Source organism: Peromyscus leucopus, chromosome 20 (genome assembly GCF_004664715.2).
Source record: "Peromyscus leucopus breed LL Stock chromosome 20, UCI_PerLeu_2.1, whole genome shotgun sequence".
Classification (NCBI taxonomy): Eukaryota; Metazoa; Chordata; class Mammalia; order Rodentia; family Cricetidae; genus Peromyscus; species Peromyscus leucopus.
The window spans coordinates 3128199-3146226 of NC_051080.1; the positions used below are offsets into that span (position 1 = coordinate 3128199).

At 48.4% G+C, this 18028-nt stretch overlaps 1 protein-coding gene across 2 annotated transcripts in view; it reads right to left on the reverse strand.

Annotated features, from left to right (window-relative positions):
* Positions 1-3470: 3470 nt before the first annotated feature.
* Slc4a8 (solute carrier family 4 member 8) overlaps positions 3471-18028 on the reverse strand; it is a 71159-nt gene continuing 56601 nt past the window's right edge. For both annotated transcript variants that reach the window (XM_028874543.2, XM_037197357.1), the window contains exons 20-25: positions 15977-16045; positions 14298-14471; positions 13427-13564; positions 9748-9839; positions 8331-8426; positions 3471-7261 (exon numbers count right to left, since the gene is read on the reverse strand). In XM_028874543.2, coding sequence (XP_028730376.1) covers positions 7249-7261; positions 8331-8426; positions 9748-9839; positions 13427-13564; positions 14298-14471; positions 15977-16045 — 582 coding nt within the window. In that variant the 3' untranslated portion in view covers positions 3471-7248. The remainder of the gene's footprint in view (positions 7262-8330; positions 8427-9747; positions 9840-13426; positions 13565-14297; positions 14472-15976; positions 16046-18028) is intronic.

Consider the following 18028-nt stretch of genomic DNA (forward strand, 5'->3'; position numbering starts at 1 on the left):
GCAATGCTGGAAGTGGGTTAGATTTGGGGGAGGGTGCTCTTCCCTCTCTCTTCAGAAGGACCCGAACCATTCCATTCCTACTGAGCACAGAATCTCCTCAAAGGATCATGCCTATGGATGGATGACTCACTTCTGAGGGCTATGGAAAAGACGCCATTCCTCTCACACACTCCAAACAGCGATAGTTACTTCACACCTCCTTTGCTTATGAAAATTATCCTCCTTTCTGGCCACAAAAAAGGTAACTGAAGAAAAAAATGTAACTGAGTCAGCCATCCATTCTCTATAATTAATGCTAAGAGAGACCAAGAGCAAGCCAAGTATGGTGGCACATGCTTGGAACCCCAGCACTTGGGAGGCAGGAAATCAGCTGCAGGCTCAAGACTAGCTTTGTCTACACAGTGAGAACCTTTCTCACAGAGCAAGAGCGTCAGAGGGGTCACCAAGAGTCACTTAAAAATAGTCAAAGCAGAAAACTTGCTTCTGTTTGAATTTTGAATGTTTTTCTGTTTACAATGAATGTAGAACAATACAGACGAACATGGGAGCTTAAAAATGCTTAGTCCCTCCCCAATGTGTCATGTCAGAGCATAACCATCCAGTCCCGAACACAGCCATCCAGTCCCGAACACAGCCATCCAGTCCCGAACATAACCATCCAGTCCCGAACATAACCATCCAGTCCAGAACATAACCATCCAGTCCCGAACATAACCATCCAGTCCAGAACATAACCATCCAGTCCCGAACATAACCATCCAGTCCAGAACACAGCCATCCAGTCCCGAACATAACCATCCAGTCCCGAACATAACCATCCAGTCCCGAACATAACCATCCAGTCCCGAACATAACCATCCAGTCCCGAACATAACCATCCAGTCCAGAACATAACCATCCAGTCCCGAACATAACCATCCAGTCCAGAACACAACCATCCAGTCCAGAACATAACCATCCAGTCCAGAACATAACCATCCAGTCCCGAACATAACCATCCAGTCCCGAACATAACCATCCAGTCCAGAACATAACCATCCAGTCCAGAACATAACCATCTAGGCATGAACATAACCATCTAGGCCCGAACAACCATCCAGTCCCGAACATAACCATCCAGTCCCGAACATAACCATCCAGTCCCGAACATAACCATCCAGTCCCGAACATAACCATCCAGTCCAGAACATAACCATCTAGGCATGAACATAACCATCTAGGCCCGAACAACCATCCAGTCCCGAACATAACCATCCAGTCCCGAACATAACCATCCAGTCCCGAACATAACCATCCAGTCCCGAACATAACCATCCAGTCCCGAACATAACCATCCAGTCCAGAACACAACCATCCAGTCCAGAACATAACCATCCAGTCCCGAACATAACCATCCAGTCCCGAACATAACCATCCAGTCCAGAACATAACCATCTAGGCATGAACATAACCATCTAGGCCCGAACAACCATCCAGTCCCGAACATAACCATCCAGTCCCGAACATAACCATCCAGTCCCGAACATAACCATCCAGTCCCGAACATAACCATCCAGTCCCGAACATAACCATCCAGTCCCGAACATAACCATCCAGTCCAGAACATAACCATCCAGTCCCGAACATAACCATCCAGTCCAGAACATAACCATCTAGGCATGAACATAACCATCTAGGCCCGAACAACCATCCAGTCCCGAACATAACCATCCAGTCCCGAACATAACCATCCAGTCCCGAACATAACCATCCAGTCCCGAACATAACCATCCAGTCCCGAACATAACCATCCAGTCCCGAACATAACCATCCAGTCCCGAACATAACCATCCAGTCCCGAACATAACCATCCAGTCCCGAACATAACCATCCAGTCCCGAACATAACCATCCAGTCCCGAACATAACCATCCAGTCCCGAACATAACCATCCAGTCCCGAACATAACCATCCAGTCCCGAACATAACCATCCAGTCCCGAACATAACCATCCAGTCCCGAACATAACCATCCAGTCCCGAACATAACCATCCAGTCCCGAACATAGCCATCCAGTCCAGAACACAGCCATCCAGTCCCGAACATAACCATCCAGTCCCGAACATAACCATCCAGTCCAGAACATAACCATCCAGTCCCGAACATAACCATCCAGTCCAGAACACAACCATCCAGTCCAGAACATAACCATCCAGTCCAGAACATAACCATCCAGTCCCGAACATAACCATCCAGTCCCGAACATAACCATCCAGTCCAGAACATAACCATCCAGTCCAGAACATAACCATCTAGGCATGAACATAACCATCTAGGCCCGAACAACCATCCAGTCCCGAACATAACCATCCAGTCCCGAACATAACCATCCAGTCCCGAACATAACCATCCAGTCCCGAACATAACCATCCAGTCCAGAACATAACCATCTAGGCATGAACATAACCATCTAGGCCCGAACAACCATCCAGTCCCGAACATAACCATCCAGTCCCGAACATAACCATCCAGTCCCGAACATAACCATCCAGTCCCGAACATAACCATCCAGTCCCGAACATAACCATCCAGTCCAGAACACAACCATCCAGTCCAGAACATAACCATCCAGTCCCGAACATAACCATCCAGTCCCGAACATAACCATCCAGTCCAGAACATAACCATCTAGGCATGAACATAACCATCTAGGCCCGAACAACCATCCAGTCCCGAACATAACCATCCAGTCCCGAACATAACCATCCAGTCCCGAACATAACCATCCAGTCCCGAACATAACCATCCAGTCCCGAACATAACCATCCAGTCCCGAACATAACCATCCAGTCCAGAACATAACCATCCAGTCCCGAACATAACCATCCAGTCCAGAACATAACCATCTAGGCATGAACATAACCATCTAGGCCCGAACAACCATCCAGTCCCGAACATAACCATCCAGTCCCGAACATAACCATCCAGTCCCGAACATAACCATCCAGTCCCGAACATAACCATCCAGTCCCGAACATAACCATCCAGTCCCGAACATAACCATCCAGTCCCGAACATAACCATCCAGTCCCGAACATAACCATCCAGTCCCGAACATAACCATCCAGTCCCGAACATAACCATCCAGTCCCGAACATAGCCATCCAGTCCAGAACATAACCATCCAGTCCAGAACATAACCATCTAGGCCTGAACATAACCATCCAGTCCAGAACATAACCATCTAGGCCCGAACATAACCATCCAGTCCAAAACATAACCATCCAGTCCAGAACATAACCATCTAGGCATGAACATAACTATCCAGTCCAGGGCTGGAGGGATAGCTCAGTCGTTAAAGGCTAGGCTCACAACCAAAAATAACTATCCAGTCCAGAACATAACCATCTAGGCATGAACATAACTATCCAGTCCAGAACATAACCATCTAGTCCAGAACATAACCATCCAGTCCAGAACATAACCATCTAGGCCCGAACATAATCATCCAGTCTAGAACATAACCATCTAGGCCCGAACATAATCATCCAGTCTAGAACATAACCATCCAGGCCCGAGAGGTGTCAGCAGCCCCTGAACTCAAAGCCCTCACCACCTCAAGTGGTGGCGCTGTCAGGAGCTCTGATTATGACTCTTTCCTCAGAGGCAACTTGAACAATGGCCAGAAGAGCTGAAGGGGAGAGAGTTCTTGGAAAGCTGAGGCAGAACAGGCAAGAGTGTGGGTGAAGTCTCACCTGACCAGCCAGGGCCGGCTAAAAGATTTCCACCAAGAGAAAGTCAAGATGGTGGAGAAAATTCAGTGCAGGGCCTATGAATGTCCAACAAGGATGGGCTTGGAAACTTGAAGGAGAGTCTGGGAGAGACGAGAGACAAACTGGCTCGACCCCACAGAGCCCTGGGAGCTGAGGACATGGTTCAACAGTTAAGGACCCAGGTTCAATTCCCAGAACCTACATGGCAGTTCACAACTGTCTATAAATTCGATTGCAGGAGATCTGATGGCCTCTGCTCTCTTCAGCACCAGGCACACACACGGTACAAAGACACACATGTAGGCAAACACCCTCACACACACAGTTAGTCAAATTAAAATTCCCAGGGGGTGCTGTCACTCTTGCAAAAGACCTTCAGAGACACTGTAAAGTCTGAGGGGACACGTGTGACATGATGTCTCTGATGCTCATTAAAGACTAAGGAAACCCAGGGGCCTAGATCCTAGCTAGCCCTGTGCTTCAGGATCACTAGAGAGGACACAAGGACAATCACCGCTTCCCTGACTAAGAAGGGAGACTGGAGAGCTGAGCAGGTGGAGGAGAAAGTGGAATGAATTGTCCTTTTTGGATGATCGTAAACCATGGACTGACTCTCCAGAGGGGAGACTGGGGTGCGGCCATCAGCAACCCAGCCTGAGGGCAAGTCAGGGACTTAGTCAATGCCAGATCTTTATCCAACATTTATAAGTAATTTAAAAGTCTGTTCCATCACCAACAAAGAGAAATTACAACTATTCACATTGTCTTTGGGAAGATATGGCTCACTTTCCCTCCACCATGAAGGCAAGTTTCATGAATTAAGGAGACCTGGGATGGGGCTGTGAGTGGCAAAGCCCAGAGCCTCCTGACCCCTCCCAAGTTGCACGTGTATTATACAACCAAACACCACAGGCAGCTGCACAGTATATCTCTTCAGGTCTTCACCCTCTCCTAGAGCAACCCTTCCCTGATAGTCATCAGGAAGCAACCTGGCCACTTAGGAAACCCACATCTTTTCCTTCAGAGTCAAGGCTTCACTACCAACATGTTCTTGAACCTCAGCCTCCCCCCACTCACTCTGTTCACATCACCAGTTGACATCACCAGGATGTCAGGACATTGGCTGGCAACACTCAAGAAGCTACCCTTGTCATAGAAGAGGTGATCACTTCTCTGGTCCCAGCAAATGTTGGCATGAGAAAAAAAAAATCAGAGGTCCCCTAGCTGCGCTGCTCAGAGCTAAAAAGGCAGCCCCCACCTTCCAGCAGCTAAACACGTAGAGGGCAACTCAAGAACCAGTGCTTGGAAAGAGGCATTTCCCTCGGGGACACTGTCACCGGCTTCCTTGCACGATGGGCTCCTCACTGTTACACGCCTCTCAGGCGCATTGAGGCCAGAGCAGTGGAGGAAGTAGTCACCAATTTCCCTACACACACACACACACACACACACACACACACACACACACACACAGGAGGAAAAAGACGGGGGTGTTCCCAGGGGACTAACGCAATGGAGAAGGACACAAGTTCGAGGAAGTAGCTGGAGGGGTGGAAAGTTACCAAGAACGTTTTCCCACTGACAGGCCGCTTCTGAACCCTTCTGAGCTGGGTAAGGGCTACAACTGTTAGATCTGTCCTGAAGTGATGCGCTCTGGAATTTGGCTCACAGAGACTATAAAGCCCACTGATTTCTGTGACACCTGCCTGTTCCAGTGTGTAGTCCCTGAGAGCAAGCCAGGGCTGCTGCTGAGACACAACAGAGATCTCTCATGTGCAGAGATCAGCCAAACCAGGAACAATACCTATATTTGAGAGGATGTCATTTTAGGATTTGAGAGCAGCGAGGCATTCATTCATCCACCACGCACTGAACAGCAATGCCTGCTACTATTTTACAAAGGATATCTGCTCTGCGTGGCTTGCGTCTGCCCTGTACCAATTGTTAAATAGCTTGAAAATCATCTCTACATCAAAATGGCAGTGGTCCCAACAGGCAGGGAAGTGGTGATCACACAGATTCCCTTCAACACCAAAGGCCTGCGGAGAACGAGCAGATGCCTTGGAGTCCAAGGTGTGAACTGCAATAAAATGATGCAGCGCTCCTTCACCCAGGAATGAAAGCACGCGCTCACTGTGTGTGTGTGGTGTCTTCTGGACAAAGATGCAGGCGGAGAACCAGCGTGACCAGCTCGCCAGTCACTTCTGTGCCCAGAGGAAGGAGGGGTCCACAGCGCTGAGGCCCAAAGCCTTGATGACAGTGTTAGAACACAGGAGAGAGAAATCATACACATACTTTTAAACTAAGTGACCAAATCGACGTCACCACTTACAGTTCGTTTCTTAGCATGGCTTTTTACATCTGAGAGCCCGAACTTCTGTCACCCAAAAGGAATTTGTGGCGAGGGAGCCACATGGCTGAAGGCGGTTTTGATCCACTGAGTGATGATGATGGAGTTCGCTACCAAGGCAGCTAAGGAGATGTCCGTGCGCACTTGGGTCTCTCCAGGGTGAAGGAGTAATGTAGCCTCAAGACACAGCAGCCGAGTGTCCAACAGTCCCACAAAATAGCCACCAACCCCAGATTCACCTTCCTACCCACGAACAACTGGTATCAGATCGTTCCTAGATGGCTACAAACAGACCTGGTAACAAACCCCCAGGCGAGGGAGTCTTCCCTGGTCTCTAGATTAATTCCTCGGCTAGCAGGGTCCTTCTTCCTCAAGGAAACCAACCCAAGGAAAGATGTCCATCCTCCTGCTTCGCTGGTGTCCCCGAGGCCTTGCCTTTAGTCAGCTGAGCTCTTGCTCTCACACTTGGCCCTGCTTCTTCCAAGGGTCTCATGGCCTTGTACTGACTGCTTCTGGGGAGTGATATGGATGACCCCAGGCCAGCAGCATCTTGCCAGCTCTGGTGGTGGCCATTGCTGATGCTCGGATGGCCGACCTCAGACAGCAGACCTGCTACCGTGTCTGGTCTGACCAGCACCCCTTCCCAAGTAGAAATGGAAGCGAGGCCCAGGCTTCTCAGGAGCCTGCAGCTAGCAGCAGGCCCAGGAGCCTCCCCTCTCCGGCTTCTCTGCTACCACCCCAAGCCACCATTCACGAAGAGGGACCTCAAGAAGGAATCCTCAATGGCAGAATGGACTCATGTGGCTCACTAGGCCAGCAGAGAGCACTGGAGAAATTGTCTGAAAATGGGAAGCTGGCTCTTTAATGGTGGCGGTTCTGAAGAGAAGGAAGAAAGAGGAGAGGAGGCAGCAGGAAGTCGGCCTGACGGTGGCCCCGCTGGTGCCTGGCTGCTGGTATGAGGGGAGCTGGGCATCCTCCAAAACGCACACCGAGAGTGACTGAATGCTTCCGTGTGGATGGCTTTGAGATGACCAAGGACGGGGCCAGACTCAGCCCGGCTCTTCTCTGAGAGACTCACCATTTTCTCGAAAACCAGAACGTCTCTGAGGCACCTCGTGGCCCAAATCTTCTTCCCCAGCAGAGGCTCTCAGTTGAAGAGGCTGGATGACAAAGTGAGACAAAGGACACAGGACTCGCGCCTGCTCTCAACACGGTACTCCGAAGACGCCACAACTTGGCTGTATCTTAAGTTCATTTACAAGTAGACTAGTTCTCAACTAAAAATAACCACATGTGTTATACATTTCCACAGCTGCCTGGATTTTCCTCTGAGAGAAACCAGATTCTGTGGCTCACCTGCCTTCAGCTCGGATCTATTTAACCCATTCAGGGAAGGAATGAGGGACCCACATGCCGGCAGCCGTGACTCTGAGAAGACTTTGGTTGCTGCTTGGCACCCACATTCTACCACTGAACCAAATGTCACAAGTGGCAAAATGCCAAGTTACACCCGGAAGTAGGAGCAGGACCAGTTTTCCCAGTTCCTGGCTTGTGGGTTTTAACAAAACCTGTTATCTGTATCAAGACCTCGAATTTTTGCCTTCATTTTTCTGAGGACTTAAATGTCAGTGGTGTTTGGGCTAAAATCGTAACTTATATACATAGCATTCCTTAATGCAGGCAAAGATGCCTCCAATCCTTTCTGATTAAAACTGATCTATGTTACTATTAAATGATACAGAGAAATTTCCTTGCAGAATAAGAAAACTGTTATGTTTAGCAAAATTCTCATTTTAGAACCTAAGTTAAGTGGGTTAAAGTCGGAGCCAATGCTATCATATTATTTATTAGTGTTAATGGTATTGATCCAGGCTTTTAGCAATTTTCCAGTTTGTGTGGTTGCAGTAACCAGAGACAACCTTCAGATTCTGAAATGAGAAACTTTCTCCAAGTAGATTAAATAAACTAAGCAGATAAAGCAAATTTACATTCCAAAATAATTACAGCCTGCCCTTGGGACTGAAGTAAATAGGTAGTTCAGAACAACCTGCCTTTTCAAATATTTGGAAACTTTTTATTTTTATTTGTCTTACTGTACAGTTAGCAGAAAGAGTTTTGTTATTTACTAGGCAAATTCAATCCTGTAAGTAATGTACATCTTACCTTTAACATTATTGCCATTCCAAAAGCCAGAAGTAAATAAAAATGGGAAGTTAGAATTCTCTTTACCTTTTTTCCTTTGTATTTCCAGAATTTATACTGAGAGCCTTCCAGACCGTGGTTTTAGGCATTTCATCGGATATATTAATCTCAGAGGGGTCACATCTGAAATCAAAGCTTAGGCAGTGAATATGGAATATGTAAGTAAAGGACACACCCCAGTTTACCGTGACCACCACCCCGTGAGAAGGGAGAGGAGGAGTCTGAGAGGCCAGGGCATAAAGAGAGGCTATGTGTAGGGCTGCAGGCCGCTGATGCCCAGGTGTCGGCTGGTGCTTTAAAAGAGTTCACAGAGGATGTGACACTGAAGCCAGGAGCCACCACTCCTAACTGCTGCTGCGTGGCACTCTGGTTCATCCTCATTTACATAACAGAATCTCTTCCGTTTATAGTTTACAAAAGACTTTCATACTCTATGAACTTAACAATCATAGCAACAGAGATCAGTCATAATCCTCATTTTGAAGGTGTAAACCCAAAGGTTTCAGGGCTAAGTACCCATCCAAAGTTACACAACAGCACAGAATCAAGACTCTAAACACAGTCCTGGGTCCTTGGAAACCCAACTACTCCAGAGCCATCCATGGGGGACGATCTCCTGAAATGCACAGAGAAGAGAGCATCCCACAGGGAGAGGAGCACTGATCCTGCTTCACTGCCAGAGACATCAAAGCCTATGGTCTCTTCCATAACAGCACAGAGACACCTTCTTAGGGACCAAAGAAAAGATTTCCTGATCTATCCGCAGTATAAACCACAGTCAGTCTAATCATGTAGCAGCTAATGATTCCCTGGGATCCAGATGTGGCACACCAGTCTTTCTTCCTTGCCTAGCTGTCCTTATCTCCAGGCTTCTTCAGCCTGGGTAAGCTGCTTCCAAACAGACACAGATGTCAGGCGTGACCCCACATTCTGGGCATTCGGGACCCTGTGCTTTGTGGAGAGCAAATGGCCTGGTAGAGAAAGGGTTGAGGCACCAGCACAGCCTTGCCTGGGCTTTGAGATCAGCGTCAGTGTCCCCCGGCTCCCTGGACTAAAAATGCCATAAGCCACACTGCAGTGGGCTGTCTCTGGCTGTCCCCAAAGGCAGGCACGACATACCCACCGGCTGAGGACACACACTACTGACCTTGGGGAAGCGCAGAGAGGTCCCGTCTAAATCCTGACCTGTATGAGCAGCACTGTAACCCTGGAACAATGTCTCATCAGCTTCCTCACTTGTACAAAGTAGCTAATGAGCCTCTGAGGACCTCTGTAAAGCCCCTGTCCACCCTGACAGGAGAAGGCACTGGGACACTGGCTCCGCCTCTCTTCCTGTGACTCCCAGCCCTGAGGCAGGGTGCGCAGCAGGTGTTCAGTGGAATGGCTGGCTGCATGGCGGCTCTTCAGAACCCGGCAGCGAGCTCTGTGGTATTTGGGGGCTTACCTGAAGCTGATGTTCTTGCCAGGACTATTTAGCAACTTCCTGCTTTCGAGGGGGAACTTATCACCCCCTATGTCCAACATCTTCTCAGCCTCCTGGAGGGAAAAAAGGAACCTTAATATTGTCAGGTCTAAAGGAAGCCCCAACTCTCCAAACTCCAAAAAGTAGAGCATATGGCCAAGCACGAGTCTCAGCTCAGCTCAAGCTGGACTACAGGACTGCTAAAAGCCTACGGCCATCATTTCTCAGGAACCCGTGAAATGGGTTTCTGCCTGCCAGAAAGGGCCACTGCCAGCTGGTTACCCGTGGTTGCTAGCTCCCACACTGTGGTAGTTATAGGCTTCCTGACTCCTGGAGACCTGCTCTATGTAACAGCAAGGTTTTCCTGTCATTCATTTGTGTGTGTGTGTGTGTGTGTGTGTGTGTGTGAGAGAGAGAGAGAGAGAGAGAGAGAGAGAGAGAGAGAGAGAGAGAGAGAGAGAGAGAGAGAGAGAGAGAGAGATCAACACGTGCCATTCACAGACAGCCCGGTTATATCCAGGATGCTTCTTTTTCTCTCTGCTCTGGACTCTTCCAGATGCCTCTGAATGTTTTGTCTCCCTTTTACCCACAATAAGACCTTCCCCTTAGCCATGGAGTAGCCATTTTGGTGATTCCTTTACTGAGCCCTAGCTTACAATTATATCTTGGACCAAGAGGATTTGAGAGCCTGCCCCAGCCCATTTTCAGTTTCCCTCACATTCGTAGAGTTAGGTCCTTCTACGGGTCTGACTCCTTGCAAGAGTGAGGCAAGCAAATAACCGTGCATACAGAAGAGTACTGAAAACAATAATAACCTGAATGTAAGCCTCTGCAGCAGTGGTTCTCAACCTGTGGGCCATGACCCCTTTGGGGGTACATATCAGATATCCTGCATATCAGATATTTAGGATCATAGCAGTAGCAAAATTATAGTTATGAAGTAGCAATGAAATAGTCTTGTGGTTGGGGGGTACCACGACATGAGGAACTGTACTAAAGGGTCGCACCATTAAGAAAGTTGAAAACAGGCCGGGCGGTGGTGGCGCACGCCTTTAATCCCAGCACTCGGGAGGCAGAGGCAGGCGGATCTCTGTGAGTTCGAGGCCAGCCTGGTCTCCAAAGCGAGTTCCAGGAAAGGTGCAAAGCTACACAGAGAAACCCTGTCTCGAAAAACCAAAAAAAAAAAAAAAAAAAAAAAAAAAGAAAGTTGAAAACCACTGCTCTAGAGCCAATGACCAATTACTAGGGACACAGGGCACAGAAGAACATGTCAGTGTTACCAAAGAACTGCCTGATGAGAGAAACGTCCTGAGGTCAAAGACCCAGTTTCCCAACAAAAAGAAAAAGGAGAGCCCTAAAGTGACATGATGTGGAAATCAGCCAATTATAATGCATGGTCCTTTGTTAGATCCTGATCCAAATACACGAGCTGTTAAATAGTAAGGGAGAGTCTGGGAAGATGGCGGAGGTGTGAAGTGTCTGTGGCGTCAGCCTGAGGACCTGAGTTCGGATCACCAGGCCCCATACACAAAACCGAGCTCGGCAGCGTCCCTGTAACCCTGCTAGGGAGGCATATATTGAAATGTTCCATGTTAAAATATTTTCTTAAAAATTATGTCAACACAAAAAGATTCAGAGTTTGAGTCCAGCCTGGACTATACAGTGAGACCCTATCTTACCTGTAAAGTAAAATCAAATAACGCTACTCACTTAAAGGAGTAGTTATAGAGGGAAAAATTATCTACAAACATGTTTGAAGTACAACAATAATAAAACTTAAAAGAACTAAACATTTTAACAAAAGAAGTTTAAATTTTAATAATCCAGTGTATAACACTATATTGAACACTATTCAGTTATAACTTAATTTTCTTTTTTGTGCTAATAATCACACTTATTTAAAACCTTTACTTATCTATCTATCTATCTGTGTGTGGGAGGTGCTGACTGTGAGGCTGTGCATGTGGGCACTGAGGACAACTTCTGGGAGTCAGTTCTTTCCCGCACTATGTGTGTCCCCAGGACTGAACTCAGGTCTACTAGGCTTGGCAATGGTACCTCTCCCTGCGGAGCCATCTTGCTAGGTGAATTAGTTCACAGAAACATGAGTAAAATATTTTTGTCTGTATCGCTTGACTATTCTCAGGATGAGTTCCTGGGTCAAACGGCATAAACATTTTTCTTTCTGATACAAAGTCTTGTGTTGACCAGGCTGAACTCCTCGGTTCAAGCTGTCCCCCTGCCTCAGTCTCCCAAGTGTTGGGAATGTAAGTATATGCTACAGTATCTAGCTTAAGAGGATAGATAAATACATTTGTGTGTGTGTTCATGAGTGCCCTTGCACATGCATACCACGTGTGTATGCCGTGTGTGTGTGTGTGTGTGTGTGTGTGTGTGTGTGTGTGTGTGTGTGTGTGTTTTGCCTACATGTACATATTTATATCATGTGGTTGCCTGGTGCTGAGAGGCCAGAATGGGGTGTTGTGTCCCTGGACCTAAAGTTACAGGTGAGGGAGCTGCCACTTGTGCTGGGAGCCAAACTTGGATCCTCTGGAGAAGCAGCCAGTGTATAAACCATGAGCATCACTCCAGCTCTGGCAGAGGTCATTTAAGACTCTGTGTCTCCCGTTCATACTGGCACGTCAGTATATGCGCGGCCCGTTCCAAACACAGTGCTGGAGGGGTAGTCCCTATCCGTTTACTTTGTTGTCATTTTGACAAGTGAAAAAAAAAAACATTCCCAGCCACAACAGGCAGGAGGAACGCAATTCTGCTTTGTTTTTTTATTGCTTTTGTATCTAAAAATTCAGTTTATCTAACAATATAAGATTTTTTAAAATTCAAGACATTAGACATTAGGAAATTTTATTTTAAAACATAGTTGAAAAAGACAGCAATGTCTGCTGAGTGACAGACCTGGCATCTCCAGGTCAGAGTTGGCAGCAGGAAAACCGTGCGTGTGTGTGTGTGTGTGTGTGTGTGTGTGTGTGTGTGTGTGTGTGTATGTGTGTGTGTGTGTGTATGTGTGTGTGCATGTGTGTGTGCGTGTGTGTGTGTGTGTGTATGTGTGTGTGCATGTGCATGTGTGCGTGTGCATGTTCATACATATACGTATGTGTGCACATATAAATGTGTAGACAGACGAGAGGTAGACAGCTGGAAGGACACTTTGGGACACTCCCAGGCCCTTCATTTCTTGGCCTGGTGTTTCCATCTTGCCACACATCCTTTCTGTGCGTGTTTAGGCCACGGCTCATGGTCCACTGTGCCAACTGCTGAGGGCCATGAAGGACAGAAAGTCCTCACAAGCTGTGTTTGCATGGTGCCAACCACAGCACAGTATAGCCAGTACTCTCAGAAATATGGGTTCTACACACTTGTCAAGTCAGATCTGGAGAAAAGAAGCCACTGGATCTGAGAATCACAGAGTGCACCTCCATATTCTAGTGTGATCCTGGGGTAAAATCCAAGGGGGAAAGGACTAGTTACCAACTCTGAAACGTGATGGGCAGACAGGGCCAGGACCCCTTAGCCCTTCGGCAGCTGAGGACACCTTGGGGTAACACTCAGTCCCTCAGTGTAACCCTCAGGATCCCGACATGCTGCCCCACACACGGCCCTCCCTCCCTCCCTCTTCAGGCCCTGAAATGCAAGGCTCTACCTCCTCCTCCTTAGCCTTCTTCTTGGCGTCATCCAGCTTCTTCTTTTTGCTTTCAGGCATGAGGTCATCCAGCCAGCTCAGCTCACGCTTGGAGAAGCAGAGATCCATGACTTTCCTGACGAAGACCAAGGCCAGGACCTGACAAGAAGGAACCAAGTAACGGGAGTTTCTCTGGACGTTCCCAGCGCTCTAGGGCATCTCAAGCAGAACTGGATGACCAGAGCAGTAGTCACGCACTGCGGGCCACTGGCACTCGGCATGAGGCTTTTTATATAATTTATTTTAAAATTTTATATGTTTTTATGTGTGCTACGTATTTATGTATGCATGTGTACTATGTGAATGCCTGGTGCCCATGGAGGTCAGGGAGGCACCAGTTCCCCAGGAACTGACATTTAATCTGTAACAGAAATGAACAGGGCATGCATTATTCAAACTTCAGGAAATTCTGACCCAGGGGACAACATGGACAGCAGGGAAATGACAATGTCACATGATCAGCTAGGGTGGCAGAAGTCCCAGATCTGGGTGGAGAGCAGCGCTGTGGGTGCCCGCGGGTTTGCGGGAAGGAGAATGAGGCGTGGCGGTTTAATGAGTCTGGAGTTTGTGTTACAAGACGAAGGTCTAGAGACGGATAGTGACGCTGGTACCTCAACAGTGTTCTTGATCCCACTGACCCGTACCCTTAAAAATGGTGAACACAGGATGGGCGGTGGTGGCGCACACCTTTAATCCCAGTACTCAGGAGGCAGGAGCAGGAGGATCTCTGTGAGTTCGAGGCCAGCCTGAGCTACAGAGTGAGTTCCAGGACAGCCAGGGCTACACAGAGAAACCCTGTGTGTGTGTGTGGGGGGGGGGACGACGGACTTACCATCATTGGGAAAACAATGGCAGCTGGCGACGCCTTGATAACCCAGAGCAGGACGAGGCAGGTGAGCTGGATGAGGGTGAAGAGGTGTACTTTGCGCAGCGGCACATGGCGCAGGTAGATGAAGTCTGGCTGGTGCTTTGCAGGCATCCCGAAAAGCTTCAGGCGGTCAAAGAACTGGAGGGAAAAACACGCACTGGCTGTGGCAGGTCCCGGGGGAGGAGCCTCAACCCATCTGGGGCCCCCCCACCTGCTCTGCACAGCAGCCGGGCCCTGCCTCCGGGGGAGACGGAAACTGGGTCTCTGAGACAACAGGCGATTTGGTCAGGTCAGTGAGGGGCAGTAAACACGTGAAACCACCTTTTCTAATTCCAGGTGCGGACTTCCTTCTCTCCCCACACGGCGGCCGTCCCGTACCCCGCCCCTACATTGCAGCTGCCGAGAGCGTGTTCCTGGGGTGGGTGACCAACAAGCTAACTGCATCTTTGTGCAAACCATCAAAACCAGTCCACCCAGGCATAATTACAGACAGGCTGGGGCAAAAGGATGGCCAAGTGTGAGGCCAGCCTGGGCTACACAGTGGGTCCCAAGTCAAACTGAGCTACAAAATAAGGTACTGTTTCAATGAAGAAATTCCCTCCCCCCAAATCCCTAAGTTCCCAAACCCCAACTCTCCTGCTTGCTCTTTGAAATATTTGAAGGTACTTATTGACAAGACCAAAAAAAGAACTCTTAAAATTCTGGCCAGAGGAATGACGACATTCAGGGCCAGTGAGATGGCTCAGGAGAAGTGTGGTACACAAGCCTGACTCCAAATCCTGAGACCCGTATGAATGTGGAACGAGAGAAACAACTCCACAAAGTTGTCCTCTGACCACAGCATGCATGCTGTAGCACGTGTGTCTACACATACCCCCCCCCCACGCGTACACAGCACCACCATGCCATGGCATGCATGTGGAGGTCAGAGGACAACTTAGAGGAGCTGGTTCTCTCCTCCACCATGGGTTCCAAGGATGGAACTCAGATTGTCAGGCTTGGTGGCGAGCACCTCACAGGCTTGGTAGTAAGCACCTTACAGGTTTGGTAGTAAGCACCTTACAGGTTTGGTAGTAAGCAAGCACCTTACAGGCTTGGTAGTAAGCACCTTACAGGTTTGGTAGTAAGCACCTTACAGGTTTGGTAGTAAGCACCTTACAGGTTTGGTAGTAAGCACCTTACAGGCCTGGTAGTAAGCACCTTACAGGCTTGGTAGTAAGCACCTTACAGGTTTGGTAGTAAGCACCTTACAGGTTTGGTAGTAAGCACCTTACAGGTTTGGTAGTAAGCACCTTACAGGCTTGGTAGTAAGCACCTTACAGGCTTGGTGCAGTCAGCCCTTCCTGCTGAGCCACCTCGGTGGTCCTGGTCTACAGGAATTTGGCAAAGTGTCCCTGGTTTAAGGCCAAATAACCACTGTGTCAGAATGACCAGTGTGACATCAAGCCGCGTCATTATGGAGGCCAAGACTCTCACGCCAGCCCGACCTATTTTGTGGCCCACATCTGAAGACATTGCTTGGCTAAATGGCAAGACAGGAAGTTGTCTCAGGAACTGGCTCTGCCTCCCTTGGGGGACTGTGCCTCTGGCCAGGACAGGTGAACACAGGGCAAGAGCCATGGCCCAGCCGGACCACATGATACCTGGATTCCTTGTAGAGAAGAGACTCCCATGTAGAGGAAAACTCCGTAGAGCACCGGCATCGGAATGAACTGCAGGAAAGGGCGGAGAGAAGACATGGCAAGACATGGCGTGGGGCACCAGCAGTGTTACCGTTAGCTACTCTTCTTTGTGAGACAGACTCTTACTATGTAGCCTTGGCTGGCTTGGCTCAATATGTAGACCAGGCTGGCCTTGAACTCATGGACACCTGCCCATCTTCGCCTCCTGAGTGCTGGGATTAAAAGGTGTGCGCCACCATGTACCATCTCTATAAATTTTTAATTTTGAAAGTGAAACAAAGCCACAGACAGTTTCATAAACTTCTCCTTCAATTAAAGTAGAAACAAAAGGATGAGCTGGTGATAACCAAAATCATTTTATTCTGAAATGAAATTGTTATCCATAGGTAAGTCATGGACCTCGTGTCTCCTCCAGCCTCTCCCTCTGCCAGTCTTCCTCCTCCCTAGATATGAGGACACAGATGGGACAGGCCCACACTCATGGTCATGTGCACACACACATGCATACACACTCATGGTCATATGGACACACACATGTATACCTGCACACATTTGTAGTCACATATACATGCATACACACACTCATGGTCATGTGCACACACACACATATATACATGCACACACATGCATACACACACTTGTCATGTACACACACATGCGTACATGCTTGTGGTCAAGTGCAAACATGTACACACAGACACAGACACAGACACACACACACACACACACACACACTCACACATACTTCACTGATGTAATTTAAATCTTCTATATTCAATATCACCTCCTCAGGAACTTAGTGTATTTTGACACAAACTGAAAAAAAAATCATTTTTACTTGACCTAAGATTTGAGGGCACCAGAGCGGAAACCAGCTGAGCACATGGTGTTACACTGTGTGCTTTTTAAAGTGGTGGCCACGGCGTGTGACTGTGGCTTTCCTGTCACATCACGTCTTTCAACTTAGATAAAGTTGGCCTTGAACTTGCTGTGACGAAGGATTTCCTACCTCCATCCGCATCAGCACCCGCCTGCTGCTCTAGTGCTGAACACCAAATCCAGAGCACTCAACAGCCCCAGTCCCTCAGTCTGCCTGGCGATAAGAACAACAGAACTCCTCTCAGAGTTAGAAAGTCCACACTGGGTTTCTATGCTGCCCCAGCTCTAGACGTCCCAGTTTGTGGACAAGTCCGCAGCACTGCTGGGTGGTGTCTTTATCATCCACTTGACATAAGTTCAGAGTGACCTGGAAAGAGGGTGTCTCAGTAAGAACTGCCTGTGGGACACTGTCTTAATTAAAGGCGAGTGTGGGAGCCCACTGTGGGCAGCGCCATCCCCGGGCAGCTGAGCACGTGCCGGAATGTGAGGCAGTACACAGCGTTCCTCCATGGTTTCTACTTCTACACGATGCACCGTCACCTGGAAGTGTAAGGTGAAACAACCCTGTCCTCCCCAAGTTGTTTTGGTCATGGTCTTTATCACAACAATAAAAAACATACTAGAACAATATCTACAATCCCAGCCATCAAGAGGCAGAGGCAGTCAGAACTGCCACAAGTTCAAGGCCAGCCAAGTCTACATGGTGAGTTTTAGCCAGTCAGGGCCATTTAGACCTGTCTCAACAACAAAAAGCCAGGGGTAAGAAGGGCCAGGACACAGCTCAGCAACACGGTGCTTGCTCTGTGCTCTGTATGCAGAAGGCCCTGGGCTGGATCTCTAACGTGAAGGGAGCTATTCAAAGAAAAGGAAATGGCAAGACAATGGTCCATCAGATTACTTATTACATTTTATAATTACCATGTTTGTTTTCTTAAGCACATTTAACTGTCTTACCCACAAGAATAAATTCTTCTGGTCTGGAGAGATGGCTCAGAGGTTAAGAGCACTGCCTGCTCTTCCAGAGGTCCTGAGTTTAATTACCAGCACCCACATGGTGGCTCACAACCATCTGTAATGAGATCTGTCACCCTCTTCTGGCCTGCAGGGATACATGCAGGCAGAACACTGTGTACA